Source organism: Ischnura elegans, chromosome X (genome assembly GCF_921293095.1).
Source record: "Ischnura elegans chromosome X, ioIscEleg1.1, whole genome shotgun sequence".
Lineage (NCBI taxonomy): Eukaryota > Metazoa > Arthropoda > Insecta > Odonata > Coenagrionidae > Ischnura > Ischnura elegans.
This window is the reverse complement of record NC_060259.1, coordinates 74,893,770-74,915,178: the sequence shown is the minus strand read 5'-3', so window position 1 is coordinate 74,915,178 and position 21,409 is coordinate 74,893,770. Positions and strand designations below refer to the sequence as shown.

The 21,409-nt window shown below is 35.7% G+C and overlaps 1 protein-coding gene across 6 annotated transcripts in view; it reads left to right on the top strand.

The window, feature by feature from the left end:
• The window catches only part of LOC124171937 (dihydropyrimidinase), a 212,517-nt gene extending 196,928 nt beyond the window's left edge, over nt 1–15,589 (top strand). For 5 of the 6 annotated variants that reach the window (XM_046551374.1, XM_046551375.1, XM_046551373.1 and 2 more), the window contains 5 exons: nt 517–742; nt 835–945; nt 1,022–1,177; nt 3,033–3,300; nt 13,253–15,589. In XM_046551374.1, coding sequence (XP_046407330.1) covers nt 517–742; nt 835–945; nt 1,022–1,177; nt 3,033–3,300; nt 13,253–13,338 — 847 coding nt within the window. In that variant the 3' untranslated portion in view covers nt 13,339–15,589. The remainder of the gene's footprint in view (nt 1–516; nt 743–834; nt 946–1,021; nt 1,178–3,032; nt 3,301–13,252) is intronic. The other variant, XM_046551377.1, reaches the window with a different exon arrangement.
• Nucleotides 15,590–21,409: the final 5,820 nt, after the last annotated feature.

The following is a 21,409-nucleotide window of genomic DNA, read 5'->3' as shown; positions in this document are numbered from 1 at the left end:
TTCATCCCCTAATTTGTGCAACTCCATTGTTGTTACATTTTTGGTTTTGTGACGGCTGCTTCCTCCTAAAATATGAGCTCTCATGTAATTAAGGAGAGGTAAACACCATCCAGTGGCATAGCCAGGAATTTTGTTCGGGGGGGTTCCAAAACCAGGGGAGAAAATTTTTGAAAAACATGGTTCTAATTAATGGGTTTTAAACTAATTTCAACAGTATTCATGATCGAAATAACTTCATTTGTTAAATTATAAAAATATATTTTGTAAATTCATGATTTTTCAATATTTTGTCTTCTTTTATGAAGGAAAATAATTTTGTTTTTATATTTCGGGGGGGGGGGGGGGGGTCTGGACCCCCTGGATCTCCCCCATGGCTACGCCACTGACGCCATCTACAGAAAAATATATTTACCGAATTACAAATGGGAAATTGCCGTGTGGTTGTCAATTTTTATTTCTGCTAATACATACCAGAGAATACAAAAGTAATTAATTCTTTGTAATTACTCCTTATAGCGGTGCTCTTCACACTACTGGCAGTGATAATTGCACCTTCAATGAGTCCCAAAAAGCTTTAGGAAAGGATGACTTTTCGAAAATCCCTAATGGTGTTAATGGTGTGGAGGACCGTATGTCTGTTGTTTGGGAGAAAGGTGTTCATTCTGGTTTGATGGACCCTAAGCGTTTTGTTGCTGTTACTAGCTCCAATGCTGCCAAAATATTCAATATTTATCCCCGAAAGGTAAGTCATCATTTTATTTTCTCCCACATAAAAAGTTATTTGGTAAGCCATCGTAGTTTTTCCATGTATACTGAATAATTTATGTTTTATAGGGTTGTATTGCTGTTGGTTCAGATGCTGACATTGTAGTTTGGGATCCAAGCAAGACAAGAGTTATTTCTGCGAAGACTCACCATCATGCTGTTGACTTTAATATTTTTGAGGTAATTGAGATTCATTTTTCATACAATATGAGCAGTTATTAAAAATTTGGAAAATTCATCATAATTTCCTTTGCAGGGGATGGAGTGTCATGGAGTACCAGAATATGTGATTGTAAATGGACGAGTGTGTGTTGATGAAGGAGACTTGAAGGCTGTTCACGGTTTTGGAAGATTTGTTCCAACTCCCGTGAATCCACCATTTGTGTATCAATTGGTCAAGGATAGGGATGAGGTGAGAATAATGCTTGAATTTTGATGAATTAATGGTAATAATAATAAGAATTGTCCAGAAAACCATTGCAAATATTAAGAGGTATAGGCTTCGTCAAGACATACACAATGCATATGAACATGGATTCATATACATAATACATAATACACAATATGTGCATAAATTCAATTTGCAATCATAACTGTGAAGGAGAAAAAAGTTACATGCAAGAGCATACCTAGGATCAAAACTAGGGGGGGAAAACTGTGGTTGTTCAAGTTGTAGGTAAGATTTAAGCATGGAAAAGGCGAATGAAATCAACATTTTAAGGAAACTGTAACAGCTCTTTATTAGTTTTTAAAATTATTTGCTTGAAAAAATATTATTTTCCTTAAAGACATTTGCAATTTTTGCTTCTCGGGGGGGCAGCTGCCCCCTCCTGCCCCTCCCTGGGTATGCCCTCGGTTACATATCATCACCTTAAACTCCATCACTATCACTGTAAAACCTCGTAAATCTTAAATATCAAAATTTATTGTGTGAACAAAAAACTGATTATTTTTTGTTATATAACATTCAAATAACTGTTATGGTTTTTACATTCATTCAATTCAATTTTAGATGAATTTTTTTCAGCTGTGTTGTACGATATACTACTACTAGTGGCATAAAAATCTAATTGTTATGAAATTTTTGATTTACAAGGTTTTACATTTAAGGCAATATTTATGTTTATTACTTTCTTCACTATAATAATTTTTAAGCATAAGAGTGGGTCAAGTTTCTGTTTCAATCATAAGCTATGAGATGGAATAATTTTTATCCAATCCGTCTTTTCATTAAATTATGTTGGAAATTTGAAATGGACAGAATTACAATGCATGAGAAACACAGCAGTTTTGTGTGCAAAGTGTCTCTATATTTAAATATTGACTTATACAAAAATAATTAAAATTATGAACTGAAAATTTTGATTTCAGAAAGAGTTCAGCATAGTTGCTTTAAAAAAGTGGTCTAAAAGTATATAGGTATTATGAGCAAACTGAATTATGCTCTTGTGAAGTTTGGAAACTTGATTTAGTATACTGCTTCTTTTAGAAGAAAATTGCATACTTGAATTTGCAATAACTTTCAGTTGTTCTTAAAAAAAATTTATTAAGAAATGACATGTTTTTCATCACCAGAACAAAAATAAAAGCATTTTTTTCAGACGATGAAAACAAGAAGTTTTTTTATTTTGGCACCTTTACAAAGCATCAGCTGGTGCAAAGCCCGGCTGAATTTTTTAAATGAAATCACAAGGATAATTTAAATCATTTGCTAAAATTATATGGTTATCTGCTGTAACACTGCGGAATCTATCATTCATGTTGAACCAACAAGGAAAAAAATGTTAACTTTCACAGAATGATTTATTACACGGCCTCAGTCTCATGGAACATTGGACATCATCAGGTGGTTATGATGGACACCTGATATTTCTCTCTATTTATCTTTTCTTCATAATATATGATTCATTATGTTTGTGTAACTGAATATTTTTTAATGATCTTTTGTAAAATTAGTTAGCTGTTCTTAATGTGAATGCTATGTCCTAACTTTCTTTGTTGTCAGTAACGGGGCTGTTGCCAGTAATACCACTACTAAGCTTATCTATTTACTTATCTTATGCAATATCTTCTTTACTTGGAGCAATTAATTAAATGAAATGATGTCAACTTTTTGACCAAATCATCATTGTGTAATAAATCATTCTGTTGAAGTTTACAAAGCTTTTACTCAGCAGGAATTCATTTACTAAGCACACAATTCATTTACTAAGCATTTACTATTCAGCACGAATCATTTACTAAGTTGATCTCTTGATCTATTGCAGAATCTGAAGGAGAAGCCATATGTAGATGGAATTCCACCATCTGGGAATGCAATGCCGGTGTCGGAGGATCACATGGTGTCGGCCACTGCCCATTCGCTGCACAAAATATCACTCAACACGAGCCACGAGCAGAATGGTTCGGAGGATCACATTGTGTTGGCGGCTGGGACTCACGAAACGCCGTGCTCCACACCTGGTGATGCTCACAGTCGCCCTCTGACCAAAGCTGGCAGCCGTAATCTTCAGGACACAACATTTTCAATTAGCAGTAAGCATACCCACACAGAGCAAAAATATCTGGAGGACATCCATTCGAAGGGTTGCCATCTCTTAGGCTGATTCGTAGTGTGCAGTTCTTAGGCCTTTGAGTCAGTAATAACAGTGAGCATTGTAGTGCCTTTAGAGCCAAATGAGCGTACATAAATGACAACGTGAATGTAGTGTCTGATAGTGTTGAGCCAGACTAGATATTTCACCCCTTTGCAGGCATTTTCCCGTCACCAAGTGTAGATGCTAGGTGAAAGAATGAATGTAGCAGTATGGTGAAAAGGCTTTAATATGCTTAGTGAAAATATTATTATATTTATCCTGAAAACTGGCAGCAGAACATCTCATCACGCTATGCTTTTAGATTTTCATATATTGAAACCATTTGTACCATGGACACAGTACACATTTACACACGTGATTTTCATTTTAGAGATACATACTTAATTTTGAGTAGGTTGCTCATTGTGGATTGTTTATTAGAGTAGATAATAACTTGATTGTACCTCAGTTGTAAAGATTACTTGCCAACTGTCAGATTTTTATTTTAAATCATTTTTAATATCACTATGTATTTACCAGATTTAGAGGCAATGTCTTGTAATTTTCATTTTATCTAGGAAGATAACGCTTCTGCAATCAAGCTACCTATAGAGTGCCATCAGTAATTCTAATCGCCATTGGGAATTTTTTAAAAGTATTTTCAACAATTCTTAGCAAAAGGGCTATTCTTGGCAATTACGGTGTCAGCAGCAGTTACTTCAGCTTGGGAGGGTAATGTTAACGTTTCAGTTTTGGGCCTGAGATGTGTGTTTACTTGCTTGTCTTAGTAAGAATTTTTTTAGCGCAAAGAATAGTATAAGCCTTAAAATTTACTGCATATACCTGAGCTATTTTAAATTGTACCCTTATATGGATGAAATTGCATAGCTCCTCTTTCGACATTGATTTGAACTCACCAGTGTGTGTCTGGCTCCATTATTTCAGTACTAGAAGATACATAGTTACCTAGCCTTTAGAATTTTCATTACCTATTAAATGAAAGGGTACCATTTGTTTGTATTCCAATTTTTAAAAAATGTATTGAGCTCTGGATCTGCATTTTCCTTAATCACAATCAAGGTTGAGATTTTGCTCCTGGTCTTGCCCAGTTATACCAATACATTAGGGGTGGGTGCTGGTAGGTTGACTGCATAGTTTCAGATCCTGTAAAATCCTAGTTTTCATGGTTTTCTCATGTAAATTTTAATTTTTTCCCAGGCTATTTTGGAGTGTATTTTTATATGGTTTCTGCTCGACATAAAATGGAGAGAATTAGGAAGAGACGATTCATACAAATCAGTATTGAATAATTACTCACTTAACCTGAAAATTAATTGGGAAGGACTGGTTAAATGTGATATTTGCTATGCAAGATATTTTTTGCAAAATTATGCTGGTATAAATTTTTCCATGGATGAAATTTAAAAAATATTTCTTTACAAAGTTCATTTTGAAAAAACATAGCGTAATGCATATAGATGTTTGAGTGGAGAAAAATGTCTTAGAAATTTTATCATTCGTAGGTATCATAGAATTATAGATTTTGTTCTGTAGGCTTCAAGTTTGAAGTACAGAGGAGCAAAGTCTACCAAGATAGCTATACATATATGCATACAAAGGCTCAACCCACATTGGCTATTGTTTTCATTTTATACCCAAAATTTTGTAAAATATCGTCTTTTCAACTTGGGTAGCAGCGTTCTATCAGTATCCAATTGAAAAATGTGTATAGGAAATCTCTAGCAGGTGTAAACTTTCCCACTCAAACAGCATTTGATCAAGAAGTAATACTCCCCTTCTGGGCGAAAGTTGATATTTCAACGTTATCTTTATCTTATTCTAGCCCATTTTTAATCTGCCAAAATCCATAAACAAACACTTTGAACCATCTTGTGTGAAAGAGAACTCATCTCCACAAGAACAGAAACTCAAGAAATTATAGTTTATTACATACATAATTTTTTTAGTAGTTTCATGGATTATTTTTCATAAATGCTGATATTTTCATTATAAATTTCATTATTTTTTATGATATTCTTTTGCTTGTATTAGGTGTGCCAGCTATGCTTGTATTTCTATAAATTTTTTTCATCAATGGCCTTGCATCACCAGTAAAAATACATTTAGTACGTGTAAGGTGATATGTATGTTGCCATAGATGCGTCCTGTTGTTTGAAATAGTGCGTAGGAAAAGATGCACAGGCAGTGTCATTACAGGGAGTTGGCAATTCCTTGCTGAAGGCTATTGATGTCCTCAAGATGTTTGCCTTTTACGAAGCTGGTACCTACTGGGCACCAGTGTCTCTTACTCAACGTTGTTTTGTGTGCATTAGTGGTGTTAACTTGCTTGGAAATGAACATACCATTATAGTACCAGAATAGAATCATTGTAGTGAGTTTGCATTGCCACATTGAGTGTTTTGATTGTGTCTGTTGACTGAAGAATGAATTAGATTAGTTGATCCCTTGGAATGAGCCTTGTTAAAATTTATCGGAAAGAATTGCTTGCAAATTTATTTTTATAACTGTAGATAAATGTTCTTCAGAGTCAATTTCTTCATGCCTGCACCTGCTCTTTTCCTGAGCCTCATAGAATTGGAATGGCATAAAGATTTTCAGCTAATGAGATAATAGATTTAATACCTGTCCAAGAAATGTTCTTTTTCCTTAAATTTTTTTTGCACTGGTTTTTTAGGATGCCCAGTAATGAAAAAAATATAATGGTGTCAGAACTTCCTTTTCTCTTCTAAAATCTTTTGAGACCTTCAAAGAAAATTAATGGAAATGAAAACGCTCTTTATGCAGCTTTTCTTACCCAAAGCATGTATGTATGTATAGCTCCTTAATTTTTTCCCAAAGAACCCTTCTTGCAATTATGAATGTTTCTAAATGTCTACCAAAGCAAAGCATCTGTCCATGGGTACCCATTAAAATCCTGTTTGCATGAATGGTCGAGGAATTTTCATCAGAATTCATTTGTCTTTTTCATGATTTCATATTTGGTGGAGGAAAGACAGGGGTGTGTATGCTACTTTAAATGTGTTTACCAGTGATTATTCATGAAATGAAATTCATAAAAATGTCCATTTCTGAAATTTGCTATTTACTGCGGCCAATGAATGAAAAAAATGGATGTTAGTATCACTGTACAGAAAACTGCTACTGAATGTTAAGGAATCTATTAATTTAATTACACTTCATATAGGATTCTGTTGATATTTCTTTATTATTGCAACAAAACAAATACCCCTCGTGTAAAACTTAGTGAGGTTACAATCATGCCATTTACTGAAAGCACATAAATGCCAGAAAATTTATTGAGAGAAATAGTTTTTGAAATCTTAAAGAAAGAAGCTATACATGCTATGTACATAACTGCTGGTCGATTGAATAGAAAACATATTCAGAACTGATGTTGATGACAGAATTTTTTATTTTACCAGCTGAAAAATAACATTTAAAAAAATTGATGAATATCTATAAGCAACCTGTCTTCTCACCTCAGATGCATTATTGAGGAGAGAAATTGCATACCACGGTGAAAGTATGGAGGGAAGTGGTGAACCCCCCCAAAACAATGATCGTAATCCACCTCTGATCAAATCATTGTATTGGAAAAAATCGATTCACTCTGCCCCTGTAAATACTGCTGAATATTTTTATTTCAAATAAGCCACACAATCTTGAACTGATAATTTTGAATTTCAATAATTCTTGGGATGAGATCAGAAAAATTGATTTTTTCGTGCGAATAATCCACAGAGAAAAAATCATTCACCTTGACCAGGTTTTGAGCCTGGCTCTCCCCACATATTTATTTAGTCAAGAGCAAACACCTCTATGTGTTCATAGTTTGGGATTTTCTCTCCAGCTGTGATGGTGTGTGCACGATTTGGACTGCTTGTCACATCATATGCTCAGCAGTTCATACCTCCTTGTCCAGTATAGTCCTCAAATTTCCACAGAGGAGAATGAAGCCTCAGTAGCTTAACTGGCTAAAGCACTCAACTGGAAATTGTGAGATCAAGGTTTGAAACCTGGTCAAGGCCAATGATTTTTTTCTCTGTGGATTTTTCGCACAAATTGTGCATAGCGGATGACTCAGTAAAGTTATCACCGTGGTCAGTCCCAGTATACTTAAATTGACTATATTTTAACCTCAAGGTTGTGTTATGAAGAGTAGGTAAAATATATTGTAAATTAAGGTAAATTGTGTGTTTTGCCTTTGCAAGCTATGTAGCTTATTTTTTTTTATAAAGAGACTAAGTATTCAGAGCAAAGAGGCTGCAACTTAAAACACTTTCCACCATCGGTATATGCAATATGCCACATTGGCACTTGAAAAACTATTAACAATTTTTTTTTGTTCCCATGAGGAATTGGATGGAGAATACATATATCAATGCGTATGTAGTACCTACTAAGCTGTCACTTGGATGCTGTAATTTTTAGGGATTTTTTTAAAAGTGCGTTTTAAATTTAGAAATGTGTATGCAGTCTCCTCTTACAATAACTTTTACGTGATAGATTATTGATTTGGTGCACTTGTTGCTATTCATACCAGAATTGTGGCCAATATTAGTTTTATTTATTTTTTCCTTTTTATGTTTTTCTCTTTTCTGAATATACTTGGTTATTAGCCACTCCTTTGCTGGTGGTAATAGTCCTGTAATCATTGTGTAGTGTGGAAAAAAGTGGATGAAATCAGTAATTAAGTTAATAAGAAAGCAGGCTAGAGTAAACTTTTATGGAATTATTGCCAATTTCACCTTAATTTGAGAATTGCACTAAATAAAAAATCTTGTTTGCATTGATAGATAAAAATATTTTAAATGATGGGTATAAATTCAGCGGATCCAAGTTTGAATTAAGGTCTTGGGAAACATTCAATTCCGGTGAAGGTTTTGGGCTCTGGTAATTGAAAAACTATTTTTTCTCACCCAATAGAAATTGTAAATTGCTGATATAAATAAAAGCGACAGGAAAATTTGTATGCAAATGCCTTATTTTTTCGTTATTGAATGTGAATGACTACCAAGTTATAATAGATCTGGAAATAATTTCGGTGAATTGTTTATTTTCACAACTGGAAAATCAATTCCTATATCCTTCACTTTTGCTATTGCTTGTATGTTCAGCAGTAATTGGTCATAATTATTTTTGTTTGAATAATAGACCTTTATTCTGGGAACAATAAATATTGCCTTATTTAAACATAAAATCAGGCTATTATTATTTGTACTCCATTTTATATGCCCTTGGACTTCATGCTAGGCAATTGGAGATATTTAGATTGCAAGTGCCAGGCCGGAGACAAGGAGGTACCTAGGTTTTGAATCTGCGCATAAAATATGGATAATGAGTAAGACTACGTCAGTGGACATTAGAACAGATTGAAGCAGGATAATTTTGCTAGGAAATGAGGATATTAGGTATTATATGTAAATGATATGTACTAGTGGAATAACTCATGAAAAAGCAAATTTCAAGAAGAGGTTTTACTTTAGGTAGGTGAGGGATTTTTGACCATTTAAAATACATGTTAACCTAGATGATTTTTAAGTGATCTGCTGGGGAAGATTTTTGCGGAGATGGCAGTGTTTGGGTGCGACTATGGATGTCCTATGGACTTTTATGTACTGTGTGGGTCCTGAGATGGTTTTGGCTCCTCTCTTAATATCCTATCCCTGTGAATGCCTGTTTGGGCATGTTTTTCCATGGATTCTTTGGCAATAATAAGACCATAGTTTGCCATAATGATGCATCAATGCATAATTAACATTTATTGAATCCCGTTATGAGAATAGTGGTGGCTGGCTTTTTTATTCTGGCTTTTTATGTTATTTCCTGAAGATTAATTGATTGCCTGTTTTCACTTCCATTATTTAAATATGTTTCTCACCTTTCTTTTTATGTCTGTTTTGAAATTTTGCTCTTTGGCTTGTGGAACACAATTAGCCAATAGTAATATGATCCATTTATGTTCAAATGTGAAGAAAAACTGGGAAAATGGGAGGAGTAAGTGCCTGTTTGTTCTCTGCTGTCTTACTTTTGTAAGAATCATTTCCAAATTGAGTGTTATGGCCCATGAACTATTAAACCTTATATTTGACACCAATATGCATTGCTGTATTTCTGCATGTATTGATTAAGAAACTTTTTGCCTTAAGAATGTGTATAAAGTATGAATTAATCGGGTGTAAATTTTCAGTGCCTTTATACCTTTGGGAATTCAGAAAATTATTATTTTCAACCAATTTTCATATTACAGTCCTTAATTGCAATGAAAGGAACTGCAGGGAGAAAAAAATCACTTCTTTGATCGCTACTACCCTCTTGGAAAAAATCTGCTGTTTGAATTGAATTTGCCAATATTCAATTGAATTCCCTCATATTCAATTGAAATTTGTCACTTTTTAATTGAACGCAATTGAATATTCCAATAGGGTATGAGTAATTTATTTGTATCCTAGTAGTAGTACAAATTAGGATACAAATAAATTAAAGTAATGAGGGATGATTAAAACTCCTTTGTCTTATGAAGTAATTTGATGTGCTCTCTTTTGCTCTGCCTCCACATGGACACAGAAAAAAATATTGTTCTACACATTCCACAGTTAACTTTATTAGTCACATATTCTCCAACTATGTACCTTGAGGATCCAAATCCCATCCTCTGCTTGACTAATACAATATAAATGGAGGGTATTACTTCCTTTTAATAGTATTAACTCCCTCTTTTGATGATATTATGTGGTTGGGAATTATTTAAGCCCATTATTTTACTAAGCATATAATATTTGGTCAATTTTATGGGGTCAAAAAGTTTGTAAACTAAATGTTTTTAAACTATTATTTTCTCCATAGGAAGACAGGTTGCAGTTCCAATGGAAAATAAAGTGCCCTGTGGCTCAATACATCTTATGCTTTCCCATTTCGCTGTGGTAGATCATCAAAATTAGTATAGATGAAGAGGCATGAAATACTCCTCCCTTGATAAATTGAAGATGTTGCTCATGTCTTTTTTGAATGCCCCATGGTGTCACAATACCAATTCTTATCATGAAATGATAATTTGCCTCCTTATGGATGCATTTTACGTAGAACTTCATTGACTTGTCATGCAAGCCAAACTTTTCATGGCAAATTGTGTTCTGTCAAAGCAAAATTTGTGGAAAAAATGTGCTAACCTACCCTCTTCATTGAAATGCTTGCATAAAAATTTAAGTGATGTCATGTCAACTTAGATTTAGTTTAGGAGTATGTTCTTGATTAATTTTTCAGCAATATGCCCCTTTACATGTTATCCTGATATCATGAAATGCATGTGGTAGATAAAGTATTTGAGATGGATTACCTATTAAAATGAATTTACTATAATCATTTTTCCCATTGCTCCTTGTAGTTGTGATGACACTGCTGCTTGGATTTTTAAAATTTATTATTATACTTTTCATAAAATATACTTATGTAATTAATTTAAATTATTTGATCTAATTGTAAATTATGTTAATTATAAGCCTGTTTTCAACAAGTCTCGTGTACTATGAATATTTTTTCCTTTAAAAGCATTATTAAAAAACCTTATTTCAACAAATTAATTGGTAGCGATAATGCCTCTCAAGGTACAGCAGATACCAGAACTGTAAAATCTAATCTATGAGCCTTATATTTGCTAGTACCTTTTTGGAAAATTATACGTAATACCCTATGGCTCAGTTTTGACTTCAATTTTGAATTTCAACTCGGGAATATGCATGACTGATCCTGCATACCTATATTATTTTATACTTGGTGTTAGTTATGGCTGCTCTCTCAAATTATTCCCTCATGGCAATTGCCCGCGATACATCTGCTCAGATAATGACTAGCTCAGGGGCACCGATCCTCTGATCAAGAACCCTACCAACTTGTTTTTGCCACAGAGCGAGAAGTGTATTTGTTGAAAGCAACTTTCATAGTTTGCTCTTGAAAAGATGCATATTTATGAAAATTCTTAATGGAATTTTCTCTCAGGGGATTCATTAATATCTAGAATTCGAATGGGAGTGTATTGTAACCTGCCGTCCAAAGGGCCCTCTCTTCCCACACCAACTTCGCCCAAAGGAGGTGATTATTATTTTTAAAAAGGAAATATGTATAAACCAAATGACAAATCTCCGGTAGGTGCTTGGGATCACCCGCGAGGGATATACGCATGTGACTACGATTAATAAGAGACGGGTAGCCACCTTACATTATCACAAAACAATTTATTGGGTCAACAAGATCAACCAATTTGGCTGGACAAAACAAAAAGAAGACTTGAAAAAACAAATTAAATGAATAAACCGCCCTCTTCCGTCTAGGGCAGAGAAAAGTATAAAAACCACACCCAATAGTACAATCCCGCCTATGACACATTCACTGGGATGGGGAATTTCACTTCGGGGGGAACAGTACTCAACACAGCCGGGTGACCACAGCTCCATGGTGCCGATTCCTCCTCCTCTGGTCTCCTTCCCTCTCCTATGCTACCACTTTCTTCCCACTGTATTGGCCCATCAGTCCACTTTACTCCTTGTCTATTCCGTCTCCCCTTTTCACTCTCACATCTGCACCTTTTATACCCTCTCTAGGGTTCAGCGGCGTGCGGAGCTCAAAATTAGATGTGAATGCCGACTCATCGGAATTCGACAGTGCCCGCGAATTTAAAAAAAAAACATAATATACATGTGCACTTAGCAGGTAGTGGCTATCCGTTACAGTATATACTTAATAATTGAACATTCCACAAGTAATTTTTTATTATTAACAAATGCTGCCATAGTCCTTAAAAACTTTTTCAAAAAATTTCGTGAATCTCCAGATTAAATGTCTACAGAGACCAAGCCAAAATGAATATAGTCACTTGAGTGGTAATAAACCATAACCTTTAACTTTAAGACATGGATTTAATTTTTGCTATATGTTCCCCTAATCACCATAGAACCTTAGCTGCTGGTTTTCTCCTTCAAAGGCTATGCCTTAAGATGTAGGTTATTGATACATATGGGGATAATAATGTATCAAGTGACATCCGTGGCCACTCAATATCCCTCCAGTTCAGCTATTGGCATAGCCTCTTGCCCATCATGAATGCTTTTTATCATCTCTTGAATTATTATGGATTTGCAGTTCTGGTATCAGTTTGATTGAAAAATTGATTCTCTGAAATCTTATATTATAGCATTTATGAATACATTAGACTTCTTACGTTTTCAAAGTGCAAACTATGGTAGATCTCCAATTTACAATGTCTTCAATGTTCAATGTAGTTCTTTGGGTTGTTTTTACAGTTACCTTGTTAAGTGAATTTGCATAGTATCAGGGAGAACCTCTTTCAATAATAAATCACTTCATTCAACTCCATAAAAATGGGTGGTGCCGTAAGTTTAAGATATGGAATCAGGTTATTTAACGTGTTCCCTGCCTCATACATTTAGACGAATTTGCCCATTGCACCGACGTGTTATTCTTTTTTCTTTCATTTTAATACTTGGATCTTGGCCATTTTAGTTTTCGTGTGCATTCCACTACCCATGCCTCGTCGGTCACGTCATATAAGCGGCACTGAAGTAGTTGTGGCCGATGGCATGCTATGAGTAGCCAAAAGAAAGGCTAATCTCTGGTCATAATTACTGAAGCAATGTGAAGGCAAAGTACATGTTTCGGTCATTATGACTGAAGCGGTGCTGAACATGTTGAAATGTTGCATTTGCTTGTTATAAAATTTTCATTTGGCATATATCATTACCAAAATTATTGAAGTTTTTATTCATATCCCAAAATTAATCCATTTTAAGTTGAATGCATAGTAAGATGGGGTCTACCTTCTAATCGTTTTTGGCTCTGCTATTTGTGGCTAATGGAGAATGTCTTTATTTTCTCAGGTGAAAATCCTGAAGATAGTACTCACCGTGCATCTATTAGAGTTAAAAATCCACCCGGAGGAAAATCATCTGGAAGCTTTTGGTAATGGTCACTATTTTGTAAAATTGACGTAGAAAGAGTTATTGCTGGAAGCATTTTCAAGGTCAAGTCATAAGCAATGCCATTTGCTGACAATTTTTGCATTTCTGGGGAGTACATCTTTTTCTTTTTCTGCCTTTAATTGAAATTTTTTTAGGAATTGTTAGGTGAAAAGTATCTTGTTACAGTAACAAATGACAGGAAGGAAAAAAATAATGGCTGGTATTTGAAAGAATACATATGCAGCCCAGATGTGCACAATGATTGTGCTCTGGTTCCAGAGTTTAAGAGCCTGTGTGTTTTAACTTTTAATTCTCCATTGAATACTTGTAAATTTTAATACATATTTTAAATGATGTTATGGGGATGACACAATTTATGTAATCTTTATTGTCAAATGCTTTTCTCCAGAGAGTTATTATGTTCATCAGTTGAAATATTAGGAATATTCGAAAACACCATGGGAAATTTTTTTCCCTCGATTGAGGTAAGGGATTATTCTTGGAGACGTGTTTTGGATTGAAGCTCTTTGAGAAGACTGGTTACATTTATTCAGTTTGTCTGCTGTGAGTGTGTGTGCTGTAGGTGATTAAAGGAAACAAAGTGAAAGATCTGTGTAGGGACAATTTTTTTATTGTCACTTTACCACAGTTTGCTCTTTTAGAGCCCATTTTTAGTGTTATTCCGTATAAGGTACGCTGCTTTGCACATTTATCTGTAATCCCTCTCATGAATTGATGATGCTCTGCATATTTTTTTCATGTAACAGTGGTCATCAAATCAATGTCACTGGTTATTTGTGTGAAAAAAAATGATCCTGAGACTTATAATCATGTTTATTGGACAAAATGTTGTGCTTCAATGACCCCGCATCGTTTGAAAAAAAAGGGATTGCTATCTGATGAATATAGCTTGGTCTTTCACAAGTTATTGCATAAGCAATTGTGATAAACAGTATGGCCTTCCAAGCAAACCAGGCTTTCAACTTGAGTAGGACATGTTAACATGTTCCCTTTTACCGAGCACTCCTCCTCGAAAGAATTTTAAATTATTTATGTACATTTCACGTATTATTAGCTGCATGTGCTTGGAAAGGTCGAGTTTTTGTTTGTATGCCATGAAGTTTTTCTTCTGTTCTCGGCTCCCCGAAAAGCCTTGAGTTTTTGTGACTTCATTGAATTCTCATAAAATAGCTACTCATATTCATGTAATGATACACAAGAATGATATGTCGTAATATGCATACATTTGATGGAAGAACATTGTCTGCCTATTGTCATATTTATGCTTTTTTCTGCTATTATCATTTCATGTTGCCACAGGTATTGTATATTCAGAAAGTATTTCTCAGGTGATATACCATTTGTTTTAAGGTTGTTGAACAAGGTTTTAACAAGGAGCTGGTGAGGTTCTTTATCTTTAATGTCAATTCTTCTATCAGAAAATTCCTAAGTAGAAGTTTGTCTTTCAACCACAGCTCTAGCATTCTTGATACAAACATATTCAGCCTTGAATACGAAAATGTGGGAAAGTAAGACATATTTCCAGTCGGCTTCCATCAAGCTATGATGTCTTTGATACGTTCTATTCATCTCGTGTTTGGTGTGTGCAACCTTGCTTACATTAGACTAAGGATGAAGGCTTGAGCTATGATATAATACAGACTTTAAAAAAATTTGCAAATCTATGAAGCCAGATCGACATGCACAAGTTGATGTATCTGTATAATGGTTGCAGCTTCACAGTGTTATAAAGGGAAGTACTGTTTGGTGTATCTGCTTGTCTGTTTTGGGCATGGTTTACATGCGTCAGAATGAGAAATATACTGGAACAAACTCCTTTGATTAAAAAAAATCACGGTTCTCTTGTGTTTTATGAACTAATATCCTTGAAAATAAATTGATATGCATGAAAAATTGTTTGAGATACACCTCTAAAATTATATTCTATGTGGCAAGTGAAGTTTTATGTTGTTGTCCACGAAAATGAGTCTATCCTTCGTTGAAAAACAGAAACAACAATTTTGTATCTTTATACCTCATAGCTGAAATTGTGTGTAGACATATCTTTTAGAGGAATTTTTTTAAGGATTATAATCTACTGACTTAGTGTCATAACCATAAATTGTGGTGCAAAAAGTGCAAGAGTTTCAATGGCTAATCATTTATACACAATTAAATTGCCATTTCAGCATGAATGTGGAAAATTTGGCTTGGAAATAAAAGGTGTCACTGCACAAATGTGAATTGTACAAAATATCATTGATTTTCTTTTTGATTACTGAACAGAACTTTTCATAGATTTTGGAAAGAATGGAATGCATATATCTGTTAATTATGTATGAATAATTATCTTGAAATAGTTTCTGCCATATCATTAAAAACTAATTTCTCGCTATCATTTTCTGCTATAAATATTTCAGTTAAATTTCTTGCTTTATGTTATGCTGATATATTTCTATAAAATGAATGGCTTTAGGTAATGGTTACTTTAATTCTTGGGATTGAAAATAACACTAGAACCGTAAGGAAAAATACTTTTTTCTGTATGGAAGGCTTCCATTCCTTGTAAGGGGAAAAGCATGCCGATTTGGGAGGTAAATATTGGTTTTGGTAGTATAATGTTTACCTGCAAAATGTGATAGCCTTGAGCAATCACTGGCACTGAACACATACACAATTGAAATTGTCTCTCTCATTTGTTACCTATAAGGTCATGTGGGGGCTGGTATGATTCTGTTTTATTGAAGAGCAGTAGGGTGACAGGGGAAATTACTAGCTAATACACCTCCATAGGATGAGCAATGGTAACTATTTCTAGGTAATGTACCATTGTAGGGTGATCCTGCTTCATCAGGGATTTTTTCCACTGATTCCTACAATATTTACCTATATTACTTTGGTTTCATGCAATTCTTCCACCATTGTTCACCTCTATTAATTGTTCAGTTTGTGATGGAGCCAGATTCATCATGCACAAAGCATGTGCATGATGAATATGGCTCCATTGGTGAGTAGGCAGAAGGCACAAATATCAGCCACAAAAATCTGAGACACAATGGCTCACTGAGTCTCAATTGCCTAAGACAGTGGGGTTGCCAGGAATTTTTTTCGTGGGATCAAACATTCAGGGGAAATTTTTTGAAAAACAGGGTACTAAGTACATAGAGGGTTTGAAACTAATTTTAACACTTTTCATAATCAAAACACTTCATTTTTCAAAGAAATCTTTTGTAAATTCATGACTTTTCAATATTTGATTTTCTTTTGTGATGCAAAGGAAGAGTGTTTATATATTAGGGGGGGGATCGGGACCCCCTGACCCCCCCCTTGCTACGCTACTTGGCTAAGGTGACCACTGCAATCAGTTTTCCTTTTCTGGCTAATTGGTTGCAGATGTTATGAAATTAAGGGCCACAAAATGCATGGGTACTGGACATGAAGTAATGCATTTTTAAAACTATTTAATTCCTGTCTGGATGTAAGATAATGGTGTGAGGGTCTAGAGTTGACCTAGTGGTCTTAATTGTTTTATGCCTGGTTTTGAGTCTGTTCCCAAATTATTTTCAATGGGGCATATTTATTCAACTGAATGAAATCAATTTCTCTGGTCTTCCTGAATGGATGATTTGCCCCCTCCTCTTCTGTCCCCAATATAAAATAACTTGTGTGGTGAGAGAGTGCCTTAATCCACAAGCCACTTGTTATATTGTTTATTAGTGCATATTGACCCTGTACCCAACCTCAATATTTTGTCCTGACGGTGGCTGATTTGTGGGTGAGGGCTGAAGGAGAGACTACCCCCTAGTGGTTTATACCAGAATTAAGAGAAGCTACTCCAAATACTCTGAAGCTACTTTAAATACTCGGGTATCATGTACTCGCATCATACATAGTTGTTTTACAAAATATTACAAGTTATTTGATGCAAAATGCACATAACAAGAATGAGTGTATGTAAGGATTATATTCTAGGTACGTACTTCATAGCAATATCTTTAGGTATTCAATCAGTGGAATAATTATACTGCTGAAACCAGAATTTTAATGATTCTGAGAATTTGAATTTTGGTGGTCAAGGTTTTGTAAGTGCCCTGCATATAATATAGGAGTGAGGGTCATACTAGGGAATTTGGAGACAGCTAACAGTTGATCTGCATGTTATGTATGAGTGCATGTTGTACATAAATTTAGGATAGGTAATTGTTATGGGGAAATTTTTTATTTCACCTTGTTACCTAGCAAGGTTTAAAAATAATTGAAGAATATGAAATCCATTAATGAAATGAATAACTTTGTTGAATTCCACCAATTTATTTACAGCTATGACTATTTTCGACGCAGCTGTGCACGGTGGTTACAAATTGTAAAAAAGCTCGCCAAAATCTCTCTTATAATTTTGTATATATTTTTTAGTTGCAAAGGTTTATTTCCATAGCCACTCCAATCAATGGAAATACCATATATGTAGACCATTACCGGTTCAGTCTGAAAAGAACATTCAAAAACTCCTAGCAAAACTTTGAAAAATTGAATTATGGCCACCTTTTTTCGATTTGGGACCACTGTGTGGTGCCATCCAAGGACACCAGCATACCTCGTCGAAACTAGTGCCTAAATATAAATTGGTTGCTTACAAAAAAATTATCATTTAATTTATCATAGTAAGAACTTCTACAAAGCTAAGCCTGAGAGGATATAGATCATGGACACAGCTAGGCATTAAGCCTAGGGGGGTTTTGGACGCAACTAATACTGGAGGCCTGAGGAGTATGGAATACCTGCCAGGGTAAATGTGAGGTGCACCCTCCTGCAGATAAAATCTAGGAAAATGGTTCAAAGTGGTGAGTTTTACGGCTTTCTCAGGGATGTTTTATTAATCCTTACACTATTCAATTAGTAACATTAATCCAATAGGGAGGTTTCCTATTATTTTTTTATTCCCTAAATTGAAAGATTATTACTCCTGAAGTATTTATTTCACGCTTTTAGATTTTTAAATGATTATATCTATTTTTCACGATTAAATGAAAAGTAAACATTTTTAAGCGCGTGAAAACGCGACGGATATGTATGGATGCTGGAAAAAGCCCGCGAGACGTCACTTTGGTTCCGACTACCGCCGTGTGAGGCCACCTTGGTGCGAGGCTATGAGCACCGCTATGATGCAGGCTGCTAGCAGGTAGTGCTTGGCTTAAATAAGGATTATTAATACCCTATCAAACGAAAGAAACTTTCCGACCATAGGCAATTTTAATAGGTGATTATTAAGAGATGTTTCCCTGAGCTCTGTGCCTCATGCATGCATTGGTAATGTCAGACGATGTAAAACTCCTATCTACTCGTATAGAAACTAGGACCCTGTGACGTCACGTGGAGTGGCATCGCATGGGTGCCAATCTGGCCTTTTTCAAATGAGGTTAAAATTGACCATTAACATACGTCTAAACTGGGATTTATAAAACCAAATAATTTGTATATCATGAATACTTATATGGTGGGCAACGAATCGCAATGAATGATTTTCATTTTCTTTGATGAAGGAAAGTACCCTATTAAGTAAAATGGATTTAACTTAAAAAGTTCTCTGAGCTCGGAGGGGGGGGGGGTTTATCCCCCAAAACCCCCCTCGCTGCGCCCCTGATAGAGATAACATAAATGTCAGTTGTCCACGCCAGGGGCGCAGCTAACAAAATTTAGGGGCTTTCAGGTGCAAAACACTGGGAAAAAAGAAAATTCCCCTATAAAAATTTTCAGATAAATGTTTCAAAATGGTGAGTTTTACGGCCTTCTGAGGGATATTTTATTAATATTTACACTATTCTGTTAGTAACATTAATTCAATTAAGTGAAATGGATTAAATTTAAAAATTTCCCTGAGCTCTGGAGGGGTTTAATCCCCCAAAGCCCCCCCCCCTCGCTGCGCCACTGGTCTGCGCTTCTCACGCCTAAGAGGCATTATGGCTAAGAGGTGTTGCATGCCATCAAGGCACCACGTAAAGGAGTGAAACCTACAAAACAAAAACTCCTTGGTCCTAGGGGCAACACTGACGTTTAGGTAACTAGACTCAGGGGCGCAGCTAGGAATTTAGGCTAGGGGGGTGTTTTAAGCGCAACTAATACCAATACTTGCGGGTGTGGGGTATTGCATACCCATCAGGATAAGCAGGAGTTGCGGGGGCCCTCCTCAAGAAAAGAATAATGGTTCAAAATGGCGGGTTTTACGGCTTTCTGATGAATATTTAATAAATCCTAACACTATTCTATAATTAATACTGATCCAAATAAGTAAAATGGATTAAACTTAAAAATATCTCTGAGCTCTGGGGGGGGGGGGGTTTATCCCCCAAAATCCCCCCTCGCTGCCCCACTGACTAGACTATTATTAAGTGCTTATGTGACGGTATTAAAGGCTTCTCCACCTCTTCCTTTCCTATTGTAGAAGCCTTTTTCTCTGTCTAGGGGAACAGATAGGAGAGCGCAATGGAGATCTACGTGAAACCAATGTTAGGATTCTTCTCTTATGATGAGGATGAGTGTAGCAGATGATTTAATTAAATATCACTTAATCTATCCCTAAAGAAGAAGAGCTAAAGTTGCGTTAAAATAAAAATCAAGCCAATGACGTAACCGACATTTTTTATTAATCGAAAAATGGCCCACCAGGAGCAAAGGCAGCAGAACAGGCCACCATCAAAGTGTGAGTGACTTTTATGAACATTATAATACATCATCCTCAAATCGGCCGACAGATGTGTTGTTTTTGGATGGCTATGGTTATTACCCGCTACACATTTTAATGTGTTTACAAAAGTCGCCACTCGCGTCGCTGATGAGCACGGGCTTGACATGGAAATAAGATATAATTAGGGTTGTTTGCCGAAATTTACGTTAGTGATGATGTGATTATCAAATTCATCACTTTTCAATACTATTCCTCGCAAATGCAAACATTATACTGCAATATTGTAAAAAGTTGAATTGCAAAAACACTCACTGCCGTGCCGTGGTCATATTTGAAAACCGATTAAAAAGCGACCGAAGTGGCAACAGAAATCAACCTTATATAGCCTCCTATATGCCTCTAATGGAATAGGGCCTCCTGTATCTAGTCCCGTTTGACTTCTCATTCAATTTTTCCCTTCGTAAATTCGTCGCGTCATTGCCATAAGGCATGTAAAAAAGGCCGTTTTACACGGGGCACATTATTGCGCATGTTAGCACTGAAAACATGCTGAAAAAAACGAGAATGCGAGCTTGAAATTAGAGCAGGGGCTATTTGCCGTCTCGCATCCACGCATTCTCGCATGCGTTATAGCAATTCACCGCTTTACACGAAGCAATTTTGATTTAGCCTTCGTACGTACATCAGATTGCGCAATGACGTTCCCCGTGTAAAACGGCCCCAAGACTGATGACATGGCCTTTCAATTGGCTTTTCTCTGGTATATGGTGCTTTACCGTTGCTTTTCCTATCGACATACTACCCAGCAAACCGTCTGAATTGGCGTGCGGCGTTGGTATTAGGAGACCAGCCGGTAGCAGAAAAAGGAAATGCGTGATCCGCCTAGCTTTTATTTAAGTCCTTGGTCGGGGGCAAATGTATTCCTGGACCCATTGGTGGATTTTGAGGGGGACGTTTGACCCCCCCCCCCCTCCCAAACGCTTAAAAAATAGACAAAATTTTTAATACGGTTATTATTACGTTCGTTTTATTTTGTGTATTACGGAGCCTCAATAATTTGATTTGATAACAACAACTTTCATATCAAAATAAGGAGAATGTTTTCTACAGTAATTGTTGTATTTTGTTTTTAATTTCAAACCCTTGTGCCCACCCAGAAAAATATCCTGGATCTGCCCGTTCCGCCTGGACCTATCCGTTCCGCAAAATATCTCTCCATTTATCATTTCTTCCTGACCTGGACGCCCTGAAAGGTGTCTATTCTTAATTGCTCAAGCTATATAAGCCTTGCGTGAAACCGCTGAATCTCTAGCGGCTCCTCACCCTATCCGTTTTTTTCACCTTCAGCGCTCATCGCAATCACTTAAGACTTTTTATCCTTTACACGATTCGTC